We start from the raw sequence: 18215 nt of genomic DNA on the forward strand, positions 1-18215 counted from the left end.
TCGAGGGACAAAAACAAGAAAAGTCAAAAGTAGTGACTAAAATGTCTTTTATAAAGTAACACAATGTGCCAGACTTAGCAATGCCCCAAAATTAATCTCTAGGAACTACATCATTCTACATTTTGTAGTTGAAAACAGGAAAATGTTACAATTGTTTCTAGGTTTACAACATGTTCACTGTAAATTATGTACCGGTATGTGGAGAAGTTTAACAACATACATGTAATATGTCTCCTATATGCAAATGAAAATATCATTTCAACAGAAAGTTTTAATATTATATAAAGGAATATGATAATAATATTTACAGTAATGAACTTGGCAAATGCATCATAGTTTATAAGAATTAGTCATCTGTTAGAAATACATTGGTCAGGAACAGTTTCATCCTGCCCATCTGAGATGACAATCAAAATGCACAACATGTATAGTACAGTAATGGTACAGCACTTCAACATTTCCACAGGCATACTACACTCAATTTCAGTGTTCATCCAAACAACCTAATTTTTGCAAAGATGTCATATTTGGTGTGTTTTCACAACTTTTAAACTATACTTCAGGAAAAAAATGGTGTTGTCTTTTTTTCAATGTGTTAAACACATCAGATGTAATTCCCAAATTGTAGTTATCTGCCACTTCTGAATCAGAATTGGATGTTGTAATTGTGACCTTGATTGACTCTCACTATATATTCAGCAAAAAAATCATATGTATATCTATATTGCAATGTATAAAAAACACCTGTAACACACAAAAATTCTGTATTTTTCACCCTTGAACTAATTCTAATATCATATTTGATGTTTTTTTGCCATGTGTACACATAGGGAAAGTTAACCCTATTCCCAATGGGTTCAGCACAACATCCTGCTCAATCAAAGACTGTGTTATTTTCATTCCACTTGTTTGGACTTTTTCACGACAGAGAGATTTGTTATGCATGGGACAAATATATGACATAGATTTAGAGATTATTCAAGTCTCTCTGACAGGAAGTGATGCAAGTCAATATACAGAATTTATAAAAAGTAGAACACTTGACCTAATAAAATCCATTGCATTATGATGTGAATCTTTTAAACATGATATTTCACAAGTAAGATATTACATGCCATGGGAAGTGTTGTAAAGTTGTAAAGTCCATCACATTTATATTGTTCTTGTGAAGGCAAGTCTTTGTATGTGATGTGTTATGTAATAAAACTATCCACCGAAATGCTGCAGTTCTAATTTCAAGCCAAGGGCTTCAAAACAAACAAACCTGGATTATGTATACCTTATACTACTGCCTACATACATATAGCATGCCTAACAGTGACTACAACTATATTCATTGTGCCTTTAAATCTTCCCAACATGAGTTTTAACAACAGGGATGTCACAATATACCATGGGAAAGTTTTTAATTGTGTTCCGGGAAAATTCGTAAGCGTGACTCAGCCTGTGGGTAAACTTTTGTATATTGCTGCACACATCACATGACAAAAATTGGTTCAGATTCAATATCATTTTTATCATATTTATGCTATCATATACAACCCATAACAACAAAGCATTTTCTGTATGTACTACAAATGTTTATAGCATCCATATCAAGTACAACCCATAACACCAAAGTAAAGTGTTTTCTGTATGTACATGTACCACAATCGTTTATAGCATCCATATCAAGTACAACCCATAACATCAAAGTAAAGTGTCTTCTGTATGTACTACAGTTGTTTATAGCATCCATATCACGTCCAACCCATAACATGAAAGTAATGTGTCATCTGTATGTACTACAGTTGTTTATAGCATCCATATCAAGTACAACCCATAACATCAAAGTAAATTGTTTTCTGTATGTACCACAATCATTTATAGCATCCATATCAAGTGTAAAAGTATACTGTTTCATTTGCTAATTGGCCATGTTAGAAAGGCCACATGCTAGGCTTGTAAATAAACCAACTGAAACAGTATACTTTTACACTTGATATGGATGCATGCTATAAACAAGTTTAGCACATAGGAGAAAGTGCTTTACTTCAGTGTTACTCCTTGTAATGCAAGTCATGTGTTATCAATCATGTAAACTACACCCAGACTGCTCCTGACTACTTATAATTTAATATTAACAATTTACACCAAAATCTCTAAAAAAAAATATAACCAACCTGGAAAATGTAGCATCCTTGGACTACATCATTACATGTACAGTATACAACATGCCTAACGGTGGGTGCTACAACTACTGAATGCAGATATATTTACAGCACCTAGTACGTATAGGGTGTGAATCCTTTGACATGCTTTGACACAAAAGAGATATTACATGCCAAAGGAATATGTAAAAGTTGAGATAGCTTTAATTGGAGTATTTTTTATTGGGGGGGGGGGGGGGGGGGGTATTGCACCTGTGGGTAAAATTATTATTATGGTTTGTTAGATATACACACCACATAGCAGCATAAACATAATGGAAATATTTGGTTCAGACATCATTTTTCACCGTGAAATCTCAACCTCACAATATTTAACATCTACAACAAAAGTGGACATCATACAAATTTTCTGCTTTGTCAAGAAGAATTTAGCTAAGGCTATTTATTATCTGAAGAAAAATTGCTTTCAAATCAATGAAATGACAAGTAATGTACATGATTTTTATTTCATTTGAATAAAGCTTTGTAGGTGATTTTATGGGAGATATTAAATACTGTTAATACATTTTTCATGATGTGTATACTGTTGTTAAAATGTCAGTCACTTATACATGTTTGTAACTTACAAGCAGTCACATCAAACTATCTGCCAACATCTTCCAGTCATTTTTCAGTACAGAAAATTCAAGCCAAAGGCTCCAAAAGACACCACCTGGAATATATGTACATATGCAGCTTGCCCTACAGTCCATATGTAACATGCCTAAGACATTACAACTGTACATTTACACTACCTATTGAATAATGTGAATCATTTCATTGTGATTTTCCACAAATACAATATTTCACACCATGAAAAGTGTTGAAGTAACATTAGCTGATGAATCACTGTATGATTCCATTATTGACCAACTATTTATGTATTACTGCAAATTATTGACCAAATATGGCATTATTGACCAAATATGGTATTATGTATTACTGTAAATTATTGACCAAACATGGCATTGACCAAATATGGTATTATGTATTACTGTAAATTATTCACCAAATATGGCATTATGGACCAAATATGGTATTATGTATTACTGTAAATTATTCACCAAATATGGCATTATGGACCAAATATGGTATTGTAAATTATTCACCAAAAATGGCATTATTGACAAATATGGTGTTATGTATTGTGTGTTACTGTAAATTGTTGACCAATATTCTCAGTACCTGCAATAACATTTTAAGTTCGTGCTAGGGAGTCAAAATAGAACAAGAAGGTAGACTTATTCTTATGCATGCCTGTAGTAATGCATGTGTAGTACATGAAGCAGAAGTTATGGTTGACCAAGAAATCAAAAAGTCATTATGTTTACAATGCACCTAGGTGGTACAAGAGTAGATGAAATGTCCTACAGAGAGTACAAGTTTGAATATTTGAGCGTTTGCCCTTCATTAGTTGTATTAGAAACAGCGAGACAAAATAAGTCGAAATCACATATTCTGTATTAATTACCTGGTAACTAGAAAGCAACGAAGCAGACACAGAATACACCCTATACCTGTTCTCAATATCACAGAATTTAATGACATGAGGTGAACTACACATAGCCATGTCATACCCTACATTATTCAATACTCTAGTCCCTTCACTACTCTAAGGGCATACAGCAGCAACATTTACAGGGTTTCTGTTCGATTAATTTCGTTCCAGATTTTCTGACCTAATCAAAGTACACCTATATCTTGTATTCTGGTCAGTATATGCTCTTGTGATGTTTATCATCTTAATTCATTGTGTGGTTGACAATGTAACACAAAAGGGTAGTTTGTACAGATAATAAACACCTTCAGTTCTATAAGCATTCCGTGATGACACATTTTATTGAGCTTTATATATGCAAATGAATGACAGAGGGTACTAATCATAGAGGACCTAGAGCTGTCTTAATTCTTACAAACGACAGCACAGTACTATATCTCACAAATCTGGTCAAAAGATGACATTTTTCTCATAATGAAAATTCTCAAAATTTCTCAAAACATGCTTATATACAAGTATATTTCATTCTCATTTTCAGATGTTAGAATTAATTGTTCTAATTTATAAGTTTTCAGTCATGGTTGACCTAATACTAATATGTCGATATTAATTTTCTTGTCATTTAATCTCTGGAGGTTGATGTATTATAAATGTATGCAATATCATATTAATCACAGACGCTATACCTTTACCACCTAACTAGTCTTGACTTATACCTAGCATATACATTGTACCTATCCTATACTGTGTACATGTAATTCTGACACACATACAGTAACTATGCAGTATTTAATGTCTTTAGACAGTGAAAACCAGCTATAGACAAATAATAATAATAATAATAATAATCTTTATTTATACTGGTATTTCTTTATAAGTACATATATGTAAACACTTATCTCCCAAGAAGTCCAGTGAGGGCCACCCCTCATAGGTTTAGTGTTAATGCAGGAGGAAACCGAAGTACCCGGGGAAAACCTACGTTGTTTGGTAGAGTCAAACTGAACGACACTCTTCTTACTTACAGCGTGGTAAATTTAATCGAACCCTGAATGGGGTTTCAAACCCCGACCGCAGTGGTAAGAGGCAAGTGGTTTAAACCAATCGGCCACTGACAAACTATTACCTATAAAATATGTGACAACTTAAACGCAGTGGAACCAGTAGCCTCTGTTATTAACATATAACTAACGACTCTAACTTTACTACTATCTAATGTTACATGACATTATGTACTTTATTTATCTTTCACTTTGCTTCATTTTCCATTCATAAAGACGTTTCAATATGTGTCGAAGTTTGAGTACAAAGATGTGGTTTTAATTGTGGTAGTGTAAAGGGTTTACTTCTGTTATGACTTGCCTGAAATACCTTGACTTGAGTCATGTATGGTAAACATGGTACAACAAGCTCTGCATGTCAACCACACACATGCAGACTGCCCTCTAGAGTTAGCCTAGTCTCAACTACTTTGCATTCTAAATCCACAGAGCTTTTTATTCAAACACTGCCCTCTATAGAAAATATTAATACTGACAATGGAAAACATTAAATATAACAAATCTATAAGAGTCTTACCTGGTAAATTTGGATTGAACCGAAATATATGATCAGCACAACTGCCTACAGGAATTCTGGGACACTTTTCATTGGGTTGTTCATGAGATAACGGAGCACTGTCTTCTGTAACCACCATTAGAGCAGCTGAAATGATGAAAACAACAATAGTAAAAACACAATAAATACTAACACTATCACAAAATTTATCCAGACATACTTGAAGGTGGTGTAAGAGTTGACTCCCATTTTAAAGGTACCTTTACAAAGATAGCAGACATAGGCCTGACTAGCTAAGCCTGACACAAACTAGAACTATTATCATCGTTGCATGATTAAGTGGTGATAGGTGTCACACTGTTGCTGACATAATCATCTAATTTTCACAGATATTTCTTTTGTTAACATTTATTTCTTGTTGCTCACCTTTCTTGCTTTGGAGCTGGCCATCCACCTGCAAGTGAACATCGCCCTCTGGAGATGACTCTGTGGCTGAAGCACCGGATGCTGGACTATGATCACTATCAAGGTCCTCAGTAAATATAATATGCGAGTCTTCTGTACTATCAACAGAGTGATGTGAGTTGATATCTCCTGCACCATCAACGAAGTGATTACTGGAAGCTATTGGTCTGGTATGAGTATCTTTATTGTTGTGGATGTCATCTACAGAACCTAATTAATGAATAAAATTTGGTGAAAATAAGCAAACACCAACATATTCTGAAGTCGGTATACATTTAACAAGCTACAATCATTGAATTTTACACAAAATATATTGACAATAAATACAAACAAATTCTGAATATGAATATTAAATTCAAAAACAGACCTATGAAGGACTGAACTATATACTTTGTGCAGAATTAATTGATTTTTTCCGTTGTAGGAAAAGTATATTATAAATACAGTATTTCAGACTTTAACATCTAAATTCAGCAAAAAGTTCACTTCAGACAATATTTTTGACCAAAATTCAGAAAAAGTAAATTTTATAAATTACTTCTATTCTATAAAGTAATGGAAGTACATACCTGCTGCTAGAAATGACTGAACATCTGTTGACTTTGGCATTGACCCTGAGTTTTCAATGTCAAGCAAATTAACCATGGAATCGGTGACATTCTGTTGTGAGATGTAAGAGCCATCTACATGGCTACCAGATGAGTTGGTTATCACATCATATTCACTATCAGAACTATCACTGTAAGGATTCTCTTCTACATCATAATATAGAGACCTACAATTGGTAACAACATTTCATGTTAAACATAATATAGAGACCTACAATTGGTCACAACATTTCATGTTAAACATAATATAGAGACCTACAATTGGTCACAACATTTCATGTTAAACATAATATAGAGACCTACAATTGGTAACAACATTTCATGTTAAACATAATATAGAGACCTACAATTGGTCACAACATTTCATGTTAAACATAATATAGAGACCTACAATTGGTAACAACATTTCATGTTAAACATAATATAGAAAACTAAAATTGGTCACAACATTTCATGTTAAACATAATATAGAGACCTACAATTGGTCACAACATTTCATGTTAAACATAATATAGAGACCTACAATTGGTTACAACATTTCATGTTAAACATAATATAGAGGCCTACAATTGGTCACAACATTTCATGTTAAACATAATATAGAGACCTACAATTGGTAACAACATTTCATGTTAAACATAATATAGAGACCTAAAATTGGTCACAAAATTTCATGTTAAACATAATATAGAGACCTACAATTGGTCACAACATTTCATGTTAAACATAATAGACACACCTACAATTGGTAACATTTCATGTTAAACATAATATAGAGACCTACAATTGGTCACAACATTTCATGTTAAACATAATATAAAGACCTACAATTGGTCACAACATTTCATGTTAAACATAATATAGAGACCTACAATTGGTCACAACATTTCATGTTAAACATAATATAGAGACCTACAATTGGTAACAACATTTCATGTTAAACATAATAGACACACCTACAATTGGTCACAACATTTCATGTTAAACATAATATAGAGACCTACAATTGGTAACAACATTTCATGTTAAACATAATATAGAGACCTACAATTGGTAACATTTCTTGTTAAACATAATATAGAGACCTACAATTGGTCACAACATTTCATGTTAAACATAATATAGAGACCTACAATTGGTTACAACATTTCATGCTAAACATAATATAGAGACCTAAAATTGGTCACAACATTTCATGTTAAACATAATTTAATGGAGACACCTAAAATTGGTAACATTTCATGTTAAACATAATGGAGACACCTACATTTGGTCACAACATTTCATGTTAAACATAATATAGAGACCTACAATTGGTAACATTTCATGTTAAACATAATAGACACACCTACAATTGGTAACATTTCATGTTAAACAGAATAGACACACCTACAATTGGTAACATTTCATGTTAAACATAATGGTGACACCAACAATTGGTAACATTTCATGTTAAACATAATAGACACACCTACAATTGGTAACATTTCATGTTAAACAGAATAGACACACCTACAATTGGTAACATTTCATGTTAAACAGAATAGACACACCTACAAATGGTAACATTTCATGTTAAACAGAATAGACACACCTACAATTGGTAACATTTCATGTTAAACATAATGGAGACTTAAAATTGGTACAGACATACATATTCACATAATATAGCAAATCACTAACTATATTATATAACTAGGTCTACACACCTCCAAATAGCTTATAATTCTGTACTTACTCTAGTGAAACATATGTTGATCCAAGTACAAATGTAGTATTGTAACTAGATCTACATACATACCTCCAAATACATTATAATTCTGTACTTACTCTAGCGAAACAAATGCTGATCCTAGTACAAATGCTGCATTATAACTAGATCTAGGTATTCTCTCACCGCCATCATCAGAATACGATATATAAGAATCTATGGTCTCCAGACTGGATAACGATAAATTCTCAATCTGAAAATAGAATTACACAAAAACTGAATTATCATGATGTGGAACAAGAAGTAAGTACATTGTACTTAGTAGGACCAAAGACATACTTCCTTCAGACATAGTTTGAGTACATGTTACAACTTTACATAATGTGAAAAATATACTACCATGGAAATAAAGCTATTGGTAAAGTACAATAGACACACACTAAAATTATAGTTGTTACATTAGTAGATTACACAGGTAGCTGTTAGCAAAGCCTTGGTTTTTGCAGATATAATTACTCAATAATCAGTTCCTGTAACTTGAGAAACACTCACTATCACAGACACTGTCCTACTGTGTGAGTAATTGTTCCAATCCAATATCTGTTGCTAGCTTATATTTAAACATGTTGTAATAAAAGTTGTTGTGTAGTTTGTGTCTGTGTTAGCAAGTCGATGGTTGACTTGCCATAGTTGTATCTCACCTGAATGTCACTGGTTTTCCTATTCTCAGTTAGCCAACGTTTGTCACTGTGTGAACTATACCCACTAACACTGTCACTACGTAGTTTAGTTTTATACACCTCATATAATGGCCAACAGTTAATGGCACTGCTCCTACAGAAGAAAGATATTTACACTAACATTTTACAAATACCATTAATTTTATAAAAGTATAATCAGCAACATGCCTTAGCACATTTTTTATATACATATAGTCTGTCACTGATAAGAAGAGGTCTTGTCACAAAATGCCAAAGTGCAACTATCCATCCAATCATTCTTTTCTTCCTCTTCCCAACCTGCCACCTATCCATCCCTCTGAACTGTCTGCCTGTCTGTCCATCCACCTACCCAATCATGCACGTGCACACACACACATACACACACAGACACACACAGACACAGACACACACACAGACACACACACACACACAGACACACACACACACACACACACACACACACACACACACACATACACACATATTACATAAACAAATTATGTCAGCTTACAGATCAATTTTATGAAGGAAGTTGATAGCTACACTCCTTCCTAGAGTTAACAATGTGGAGGGTGGTTCTATCAACTGAGACTCTCTGCTCTCAAAACTGACTGTCATTGGGTCTCTACTGTAACACTACAAATAAAACAGCAAATATTAAATATTAAATATTAAATATTAGGTAGACATGGTGTGTATGAGTTAAGTCTAAAACATGTTAATATCTGCGTTTGCTACCAGTCAGCATTTCTTGTTAACAAGTACGGTAAGTGGTAGGTAAAATCAAACCAAGCTCTAAAGTCATTTTTCCTGTATTTCCTCTTAGTTTTTCACTACATGTATACTAGCATAAATTACTCATAATAGTATATGTACACTATGCTAAACAAGTATGGCATGAAGCAATTGTACTCCATATTGTGTTAGTCTTTATAGTGTATTTAGCAAAAAAATCCACAAATAGGTGAAAATGGTTTTATTTTTATATTCATATCCTAACGAGCTATTCTTACATTGTCCAACATTAAAACGTGGTGATTGATGGCTGGTAAAGTTAAACCTACATAATACAACTCTGGTTAGTAATTGTAAGGGCTTTATTGAGATGGCACTTTTTGCATTTTTTTTATTAGGCCTTACCTGGTGAATTTTTCTGCATTTATTAAGACCTTCTTTAGCACCCCAGTAACACAGTTCATGAAGAGTTCTCAGTGTTTGATCAAATCTCCTGAATGTGTCTATTTTCACTAACTTGGGTCTGTACTCACTACCCTGATCTTCATGTGGAAATGGTGGAGTAGTCCGTCCTGGTTGGATATCACATAAACAAATATTCAAATTACAAATTAAAATTACTGGACAAGTAGTAGCCATATCTCAATCAGATTTAGATCTGAAATACATCATTATCATTTTATCTATTTATTTTTATACATAATTCAAGCCACATTTTTGTGAGGTGAGATTCTCTAGGGTTTCAAAAAATTGAAGACGTCTTCTAGATATTTGTAAGGTAATTTTGATTTATTTATTAAATCTACCCTAGTTCCCCAGATATTTTATTGCAGTTGTCACCCAGATATTTTATCATAGTTGTCACCCAGATATTTTATCGTACAGTTGTAGTTGTCACCCAGATATTTCATCGTAGTTGTCACCCAGATATTTTATCAGATTTGTCACCCAGATATTTTAACGGAGTTATCACCCAGATATTTTATCGTAGTTGTCACCCAGATATTTTATCAGATTTGTCACCCAAACATTTTATCAGATTTGTCACCCAGATATTTTATCATAGTTGTCAGTCTTCCATATTTTTTAATGATAAAATACAGTGATATTTCTACTTACTTCTTGATTTGGTGGGTGTCACAGGTATTTCAGAATTATCGCTATGGTAACCATCTTCATGGAAAGTACTTCTGAATTGAAATGGTGTGCTATAATGTTTGCCTCTCCTGGCCTTCTCCTCTAGACGTTTAAATCTGTCTTCCAGCTTTGTATTCGTCTATTGTAATGAAAATAGAGAAATTATACAGTACTAGGGGGTCAGTAGACTAGCTCTCCTTCAAGAGTCTGGGTAATCAAAACTATCATATTGAAAATAGAGAAATTATACAGTACTAGGGGGTCAGTAGACTAGCTCTCCTTCAAGAGTCTGGGTAATCAAAACTATCATATTGAAAATAGAGAAATTATACAGTACTAGGGGGTCAGTAGACTAGCTCTCCTTCAAGAGTCTGGGTAATCAAAACTATCATATTGAAAATAGAGAAATTATACAGTACTAGGGGGTCAGTAGACTAGCTCTCCTTCAAGAGTCTGGGTAATCAAAACTATCATATTGAAAATAGAGAAATTATACAGTACTAGGGGGTCAGTAGACTAGCTCTCCTTCAAGAGTCTGGGTAATCAAAACTATCATATTGAAAATAGAGAAATTATACAGTACTAGGGGGTCAGTAGACTAGCTCTCCTTCAAGAGTCTGTGTAATCAAAACTATCATATTGAAAATTGAGAAATTATACAGTACTAGGGGGTCAGTAGACTAGCTCTCCTTCAAGAGTCTGGGTAATTAAAACTATCATATTAAAAATTGAGAAATTATACAGTACTAGGGGGTCAGTAGACTAGCTCTTCTTCAAGAGTCTGGGTAATCAAAAACTATCATATTGAAAATTGAGAAATTATACAGTACTAGGGGGTCAGTAGACTAGCTCTCCTTCAAGAGTCTGGGTAATCAAAACTAGATCATTTGTGATTACAAAAATTGTGACAATCTTTACAGCATTAACAGATTCATATTTACCAACACATTTCCCCTACTGTGCCATTCAAAATATTAAACTGTAAAGTCCAGTCAGACTTATTTCTGCCTTTAGTACACTTGTATTGATTACTGCCATCAACTTAAAAGGAAATGTCCAGTCAGACTTATTTCTAATTCTGCCTTTAGTACATTTTGATAGAATTCATAATGAATATTTATACCTACCAGAAGTGGTTTGATAGCATTCAGCATATTTTTCAGTTCTTCAATTTGATGATCAAAGGTTTCTTCAGTAGCATACATAAAATATTCATATATATCACTACCAGTATGTTTATATGGGTTGTCTTGTTCTGGAGTCTTAGTAACCTCTCTATGGTAGTTATTAAACACCTCTGTAAAGACATACAGTAAAAACACCATCACATGGTATTATACCATGCACGAGACAAGTTGAACAAAAAATATGAAATATATACTCTGGTTGTTCTACGTCATGACAACATGTGTCTACGTCATGACAATGCATGTCTACATCACAGATTCTTCTTCGTTTGAAAGAGGAGTGAAAACATTCAAAATTGCCATTACATTCCCATATTTTTCTTTGATATTACTGACGCTGGTATAATTATGTTATTCTCCAATATTTTTCTTCATTCAGCTGGAAAATACACATGACCTAAAAACACCCCTACTCATCTAGCAACCTGTAGTGACAAAGGCCCCTTAGGTCACTCGTATTTTCCTTGGCTGAACAAAGAAACATATTTGGGGATAACATCTAATTAATGATGACAGGACTTCTACTGAATACTATACTAACAGTTCTGGAACTCAGCTATGGACTGATAATAAACACATCTCATCATTTCAAAGACTTAATCAACAAAACGTAATCTCATAGGCAATAAACTTTTCAAACCTGATACCACGAAGAAAAATAAATTTGCAGTATGGTTGGTAAATGCTGGTCATGATGATAGTTGCTACGTTTGTCACACTGCCCTCTAGAGGCCATTTTTCATTTCATTTCCAAAGCACAAATTCTGTTTACAGAGCAGTGTCAGATTAGAATTAAACTCTAAGTGAGGAAAAAAAGATGTCTGGCAGAGCTACAAAGCGATTGGTCCTTAACAAAAGAATGATCCTATATAATCCTTATGGCTCTGTCCAAGGATAGTAATATGGTGAACAAGGGATTGAATCCTGGGTCTTTAAACTCCTACCTTTAGTATACTGTAAATCTTCAATGGTGTGTTCTAAATCCTTGACAAAGATAAGTCTATTACCATACTTGAAATAATTGGAAACTTTACGAAATTCCTTCAGAAGTTCTTCAAAGTTGTCCATGATTTTCCTACAAAAGAATAAAGATAAATTTCACAATATAAAATTTCATTATATGCATGAAGAATCACTGATCAAATTTATATACATTTTCCTGGATTATCCAACCAACATTTTCTTTTTAAACATTCCCAGAATAATCTCCCACCTATCAGGGGTAACATACGCCATACAAAATGGCTGTACAAATCAAACATTGTACATATATCTCACCTTCTATCAGGGGTAACATACGCCATACAAAATGGCCGTACAAATCAAAGATTGTACATATATCTCACCTTCTATCTGGGGTAACATACGCCATACAAAATGGCCGTACAAATCAAAGATCGTATTTATATCTCACCTTCTATCTGGGGTAACATACGCCATACAAAATGGCCGTACAAATCAAAGATTGTACATATATCTCACCTTCTATCAGGGGTAACATACGCCATACAAAATGGCTGTACAAATCAAACATTGTACATATATATATATCTCACCTTCTATCTGGGGTAACATACACCATACAAAATGGCCGTACAAATCGAAGATTGTACATATATATATATCTCACCTTCTATCAGGGGTAACATACACCATACAAAATGGTCATACAAATCAAAGATTGTACATATATCTCACCTTCTATCTGGGGTAACATACGCCATACAAAATGGCCGTACAAATCAAAGATCGTACATATATCTCACCTTCTATCAGGGGTAACATACGCCATACAAAATGGCCGTACAAATCCTCTAGCTTCAGTGTCATACAATGTAAAATGGTGAACCTGTTTGATGGAAAATAGAAATATAAACAAGATAAAGTTCACAACTACACTGAGATTCTTTATTATTTTCTATCTGTAGTAACTGAGTAAAGGCCACTGGAATTTTTTTTTTAATTCCATTTCTTGACAAATATGCTAAGCTTTCACTGGAAATGGCTCAAACCTTCCTATTAGTGGAATTACCTTTCTACAAGTCATTGATGGTACTCAGTGTACACTAGCTTGATGTTTGTGTGTAAACAGTATGTACCGTTTTCTCAACAATTTGTAAATATGTTATAAATATACTTTGCAATCCTACATGTTTAAGCTAGTACTAACTATAGAAAAGTTGCATATTTTAACGACCTAGACTGCTATCACTCCTCTATCATGTAAGGCACTCATGATGAATTAACTGATCTATTAAACAAGATACAGATGGTATTTACATATGCATGTGCTCTTTCCTTTTCCTCTTCAAGCACTATTTGTGTGTCACCAGCTACTGTGAAATTGGAACTGGAAAAAAAAGATTGTCTGATTGCTCAAATCTTCATAGTTTACTGACAGATAGAATTGAGAAATAACAAATGCTAAAATGTTGAGAGAATCCATACACGACAAATGCTACAATGATAAAGTGTTCTCATCTGTTCAAGATAGTATCCGTATATCATGTCAAATGCTGCAGTGTTGTAGATCTTTACTAAACATATCATTAGGAACGATAATTATGGCTGGACAGTTATCAAGTTACAATGGTAGTTTGTTCTTGTTTTTGATCTCTGATAAAGCAAACATCATGTATAAACACTTGGCATACTGTGGACAGTGCTAAATTTATAACTCTGACATGTTTATATAATTGAGTAAATTCTTGTATTTCATGAATGTGTTTTATTCAGTTCCAGTTTGAAATTTAAGACATTTAGAAGATTGAGACCAAAGCTGTGTTCTCTGTTAAGTTCATGTTAATTTTAAGCCTCGCTCATCAAAATTCAAGTTGAGTAAAACAGTGGTATCCCTAAACAATCCAAGTACAGAAATAATGAACTTGTTACCTTCCTAACATCTGATAGTCCACAGCCATGATTTTCACAGCAAATGCATTGAGATCAAATTTACCTTCTCCATCAGTTGGGATAGTGATCTAGAAAGAAAATGATCAAAGAAAATTCAAAATTCAAATCCAAAAAATATAGAAAATAGAGGCGGTTATTTAGCCAATCCACTGCTCTTCTAGAAATATATCCTAAGATGGGTCAGACACTGTAACACATTCTGTATAGTAGACTAGTTGTCAATGGCAACACCTTCTGTACAGTAGTTGTCAATGGCAACACCTTCTGTACAATAGTTGTCAATGGCAACACCTACAATAGTTACTTTTTAATGACAAGGAGTGGTGGGGTTATATTTGGAGTCTTTGGTCTTGTTTCTATACTATTTTAACATAAAATGTAGTGATTGGAATAGATTTTAGATTTTCATTTTATAGACAGAGTACTAAGATTACAAAAGGGATTGGTTTCCCTGGTTACACTCGATGCACTCTTGAAGGAAAATATATATGTCTATCAAAGCCAACTGACTATTCTATCAAGCTAATGAAAAAGCTTTCAAAAAAGTTCCAATATTCAAAATCATTAAAAACTAAACATGCATGCTTTGTGCAAGAAAAAAGTTTATGTAAACATATTTTACATTTGATTTATACTGTGATAACTGAATAACTATTTATAAAAACTAACTTCTGGTTGGAAATACATGTAGATATTCACTTTCCATCACCAGATAAAGAGATGCAGACATAAAATATCTACATTTGAATTTTATTTACATAAAGAACATTGTATCTTTGCTCCAAAAAAAATCATATATTAACTGGCTGACCTAAATTTCATGGTCACGTTTGGTGGTGTAATAAAATTTAATGAAAGATAAGTGTACATTGTACAATGAAATTCACAAGACCAGTGTGAAAGGAATAGACACAACTGTGATTTTCAAGATAAACTTAATTGGTAAGTAAAAGACTCCTGTATCATTTCACCCTTTGGAAAGTCCATTGTAAACAATCAATGTCAAATGTGGTATCTGATAACTGGAGGTCGTTGTGTTTATTTATGTTCACTGTAAAAGCTCGAGCAACATACATGTACTTTAAGTAAAGGTTCACACAGAGGTCACAGTTATTATTGGCATTGTCCAATACTTAGACTTGTAATATACAAAATGTACACATATTATGGACTTTGAGTTTATCAATCATAACGTTAATCTGGCTGTGAGACCTTGGGCTACAGAGAATGTATGGTTTGATAACGTTACAATATCAATACACTACAGTCTGTAAGTCATTCAAACTGCCTTGAACCTTTGTAAATAATTGTTTACAATTAATATTTCAATATTGACAAAATGTCATAAATATAGGGTACTAAAGGTCACACTGAATTGATTTTTATAAATTGTGACATTAAAATTATAACTCATGAAAACTATGGCATACATGTATACATATCATAGTACAGTAATTCTCTAGCACCTGGTTACATACAACTTACAAAAAAGTGCATGTACACAGTAATCATACTATATGTGGCCCCAGCCTCTAAATCTATGTCAGCTTGGCTAATTTTTAGCACTCCACACATAGCAAGTTAGGGCTTCAGTAAAATATGTATTCCTAGAGGAAGCTTTTAGAGATCCAGTCAAGGTCTCTCATAGGCCACTGACAGTGTACAAACATTGCTGTGAGGGGTTTAGAATTGACAGCCATGTCACAACAGCCGTTCTATCTTCTGTAACTGATGAGGATAGATAGTGGAAGGGAATTAATTGAACAAAATGTTCAACATTTTCTAAACTCCAAGTTTGATTGAAGTAATATAAAACACTGAACGCTGAAAGGTTGTGAGAGATCTTACATGCCAATCATAAATGATGAGCGATCACAGACTTGGCAATGGTAGGAAAGAACCACATTTAGCTGCTGGGAAGCCATTTTTTGTGTAACAATTCAACATTGATTGTCTAATGGGTAAAAGTTCTTGCCTAATGTACTGCTGTGAGGAAAAATATTAAAGAAATAAGAGAGTCTTTTAAGAGACATAAAAGGATGCTTGCTGCAATCAACAATAATCATTGAAACAATGTGGTTTTTTTGTTTATGGTGACATACAATTTGTCTAAATCTGCAGAGTATATGCAACAATATCATTGCCAGTCCCATAATTGCTTCGTTCTACCTACCAGTGGCCTGGGACCCTCTTGTTCTGAAAATTCTGCAATCAAGATAAAGTCTTGCATAAAGCTGGCATGCCATTTCCATGGATGTTGTACTAAATTATGAGGTGTTAGATGAGGGGGTAGTTCTGGAATCCATACAACTTCCTCCTCCTCCTCAAAGAAGATGTTGGGGTTCTGGCTGTAGGCAGCCACTTCACTGTAGCCACCAAACAGGGCCATTGTAACAGGTGGTCCCTTATACAATTATAAAGCATGGAGGTATACCTCCTTATACCTCCATGTATACAGCTACATCATCACTTTCACAATGCATCAAAAATAGTGTCCAACAAGAATTATAAACCTCCGTATATAAATGTATGGACTTGGAGTTGGACGCAGTAAGTTTCTGTTGAATACACTCTGTAACAAACAAAAAAGAGAGAAAATCTGTGAAAACATTTTCATTAATAAGTGGAAGATGAAGTCAACTATACATCTTGTCACAATATAATGATACATCATGCCAACTGAGTACTTCAAGCAAACTTATAATATCAGAAAAATGAAAATACCCTTGGTGAAATAAAAACAATACTCAATAGCAAACAAATCATTGCTAGCCAATGTACGGATTGTTATCATATATATAGGCGTTCTATATGTACGTCACTTCACTCTTAATCATTAGCCTTGAAAATAAACATTTTGATTCAAAGGATAGTAATCGTACTCGTCATGTCAAGTACAAACATGCAATGTCCAGTGTAATTTACACTATAGCGAGGGGTGTGAGGAGGGTGTGTTCCTTATCTATAACCTATAATTCCATGAGACACTAGTTTTCTTCACACTTCTTTCAAGAACGCACCATTGTTACATTCACAATGCAAATCTATTCAGTGTTCACCACCAGAGAAGGTGAAAAATTCATTCGCAACAACAACATTTGTTTCCTAAACTTCAACTAGTGTATAAGTTCTAATAATGTTTGAAGTTTATCACAGTCAGTGAAATACTACTCGTACTATATTATACTGTTAGTAACACATACATCTAGATCTCACCTTTGTAACGTTGTTCGATGCTTCAAAAATTTAGTTTTTTACAGTTTAAAACTCTTCGGAGAGATCTAAAACAACTCAAATAAGCAAATACAATTTCAAAACTTAGATTCCAATACACCTGTGCTTTGGGACAGGAAAGTTGTTGTCATTATCAGCTGATAGAGGAAGCGGAAACCAAATAGTGCGCAAGGCATGCTGGGAGAATATACGTGCTCCCTTAAGCTGCTGCAGTTTACAAATCAATACTATATTTAGATTTTGAAAAACATAAATACAT

General features: G+C 33.6%; 1 protein-coding gene across 1 annotated transcript in view; it reads right to left on the reverse strand.

Annotated features, from left to right (window-relative positions):
- The window catches only part of LOC144432581 (guanine nucleotide exchange protein smcr8a-like), a 41143-nt gene extending 23079 nt beyond the window's left edge, over positions 1-18064 (reverse strand). The window contains exons 1-15 of the mRNA XM_078120825.1: positions 17939-18064; positions 16896-17294; positions 14702-14790; positions 14090-14159; positions 13576-13658; positions 12754-12884; positions 11750-11919; positions 10605-10761; positions 9891-10057; positions 9262-9386; positions 8730-8862; positions 8148-8281; positions 6279-6484; positions 5671-5919; positions 5266-5391 (exon numbers count right to left, since the gene is read on the reverse strand). Of these exons, the coding sequence (XP_077976951.1) occupies positions 5266-5391; positions 5671-5919; positions 6279-6484; positions 8148-8281; positions 8730-8862; positions 9262-9386; positions 9891-10057; positions 10605-10761; positions 11750-11919; positions 12754-12884; positions 13576-13658; positions 14090-14159; positions 14702-14790; positions 16896-17111 (2056 nt within the window). The 5' untranslated portion in view covers positions 17112-17294; positions 17939-18064. The remainder of the gene's footprint in view (positions 1-5265; positions 5392-5670; positions 5920-6278; positions 6485-8147; positions 8282-8729; positions 8863-9261; positions 9387-9890; positions 10058-10604; positions 10762-11749; positions 11920-12753; positions 12885-13575; positions 13659-14089; positions 14160-14701; positions 14791-16895; positions 17295-17938) is intronic.
- Between the last annotated feature and the right edge of the window lie 151 nt (positions 18065-18215).

Source organism: Glandiceps talaboti, chromosome 3, assembly GCF_964340395.1.
Source record: "Glandiceps talaboti chromosome 3, keGlaTala1.1, whole genome shotgun sequence".
Classification (NCBI taxonomy): Eukaryota; Metazoa; Hemichordata; class Enteropneusta; family Spengelidae; genus Glandiceps; species Glandiceps talaboti.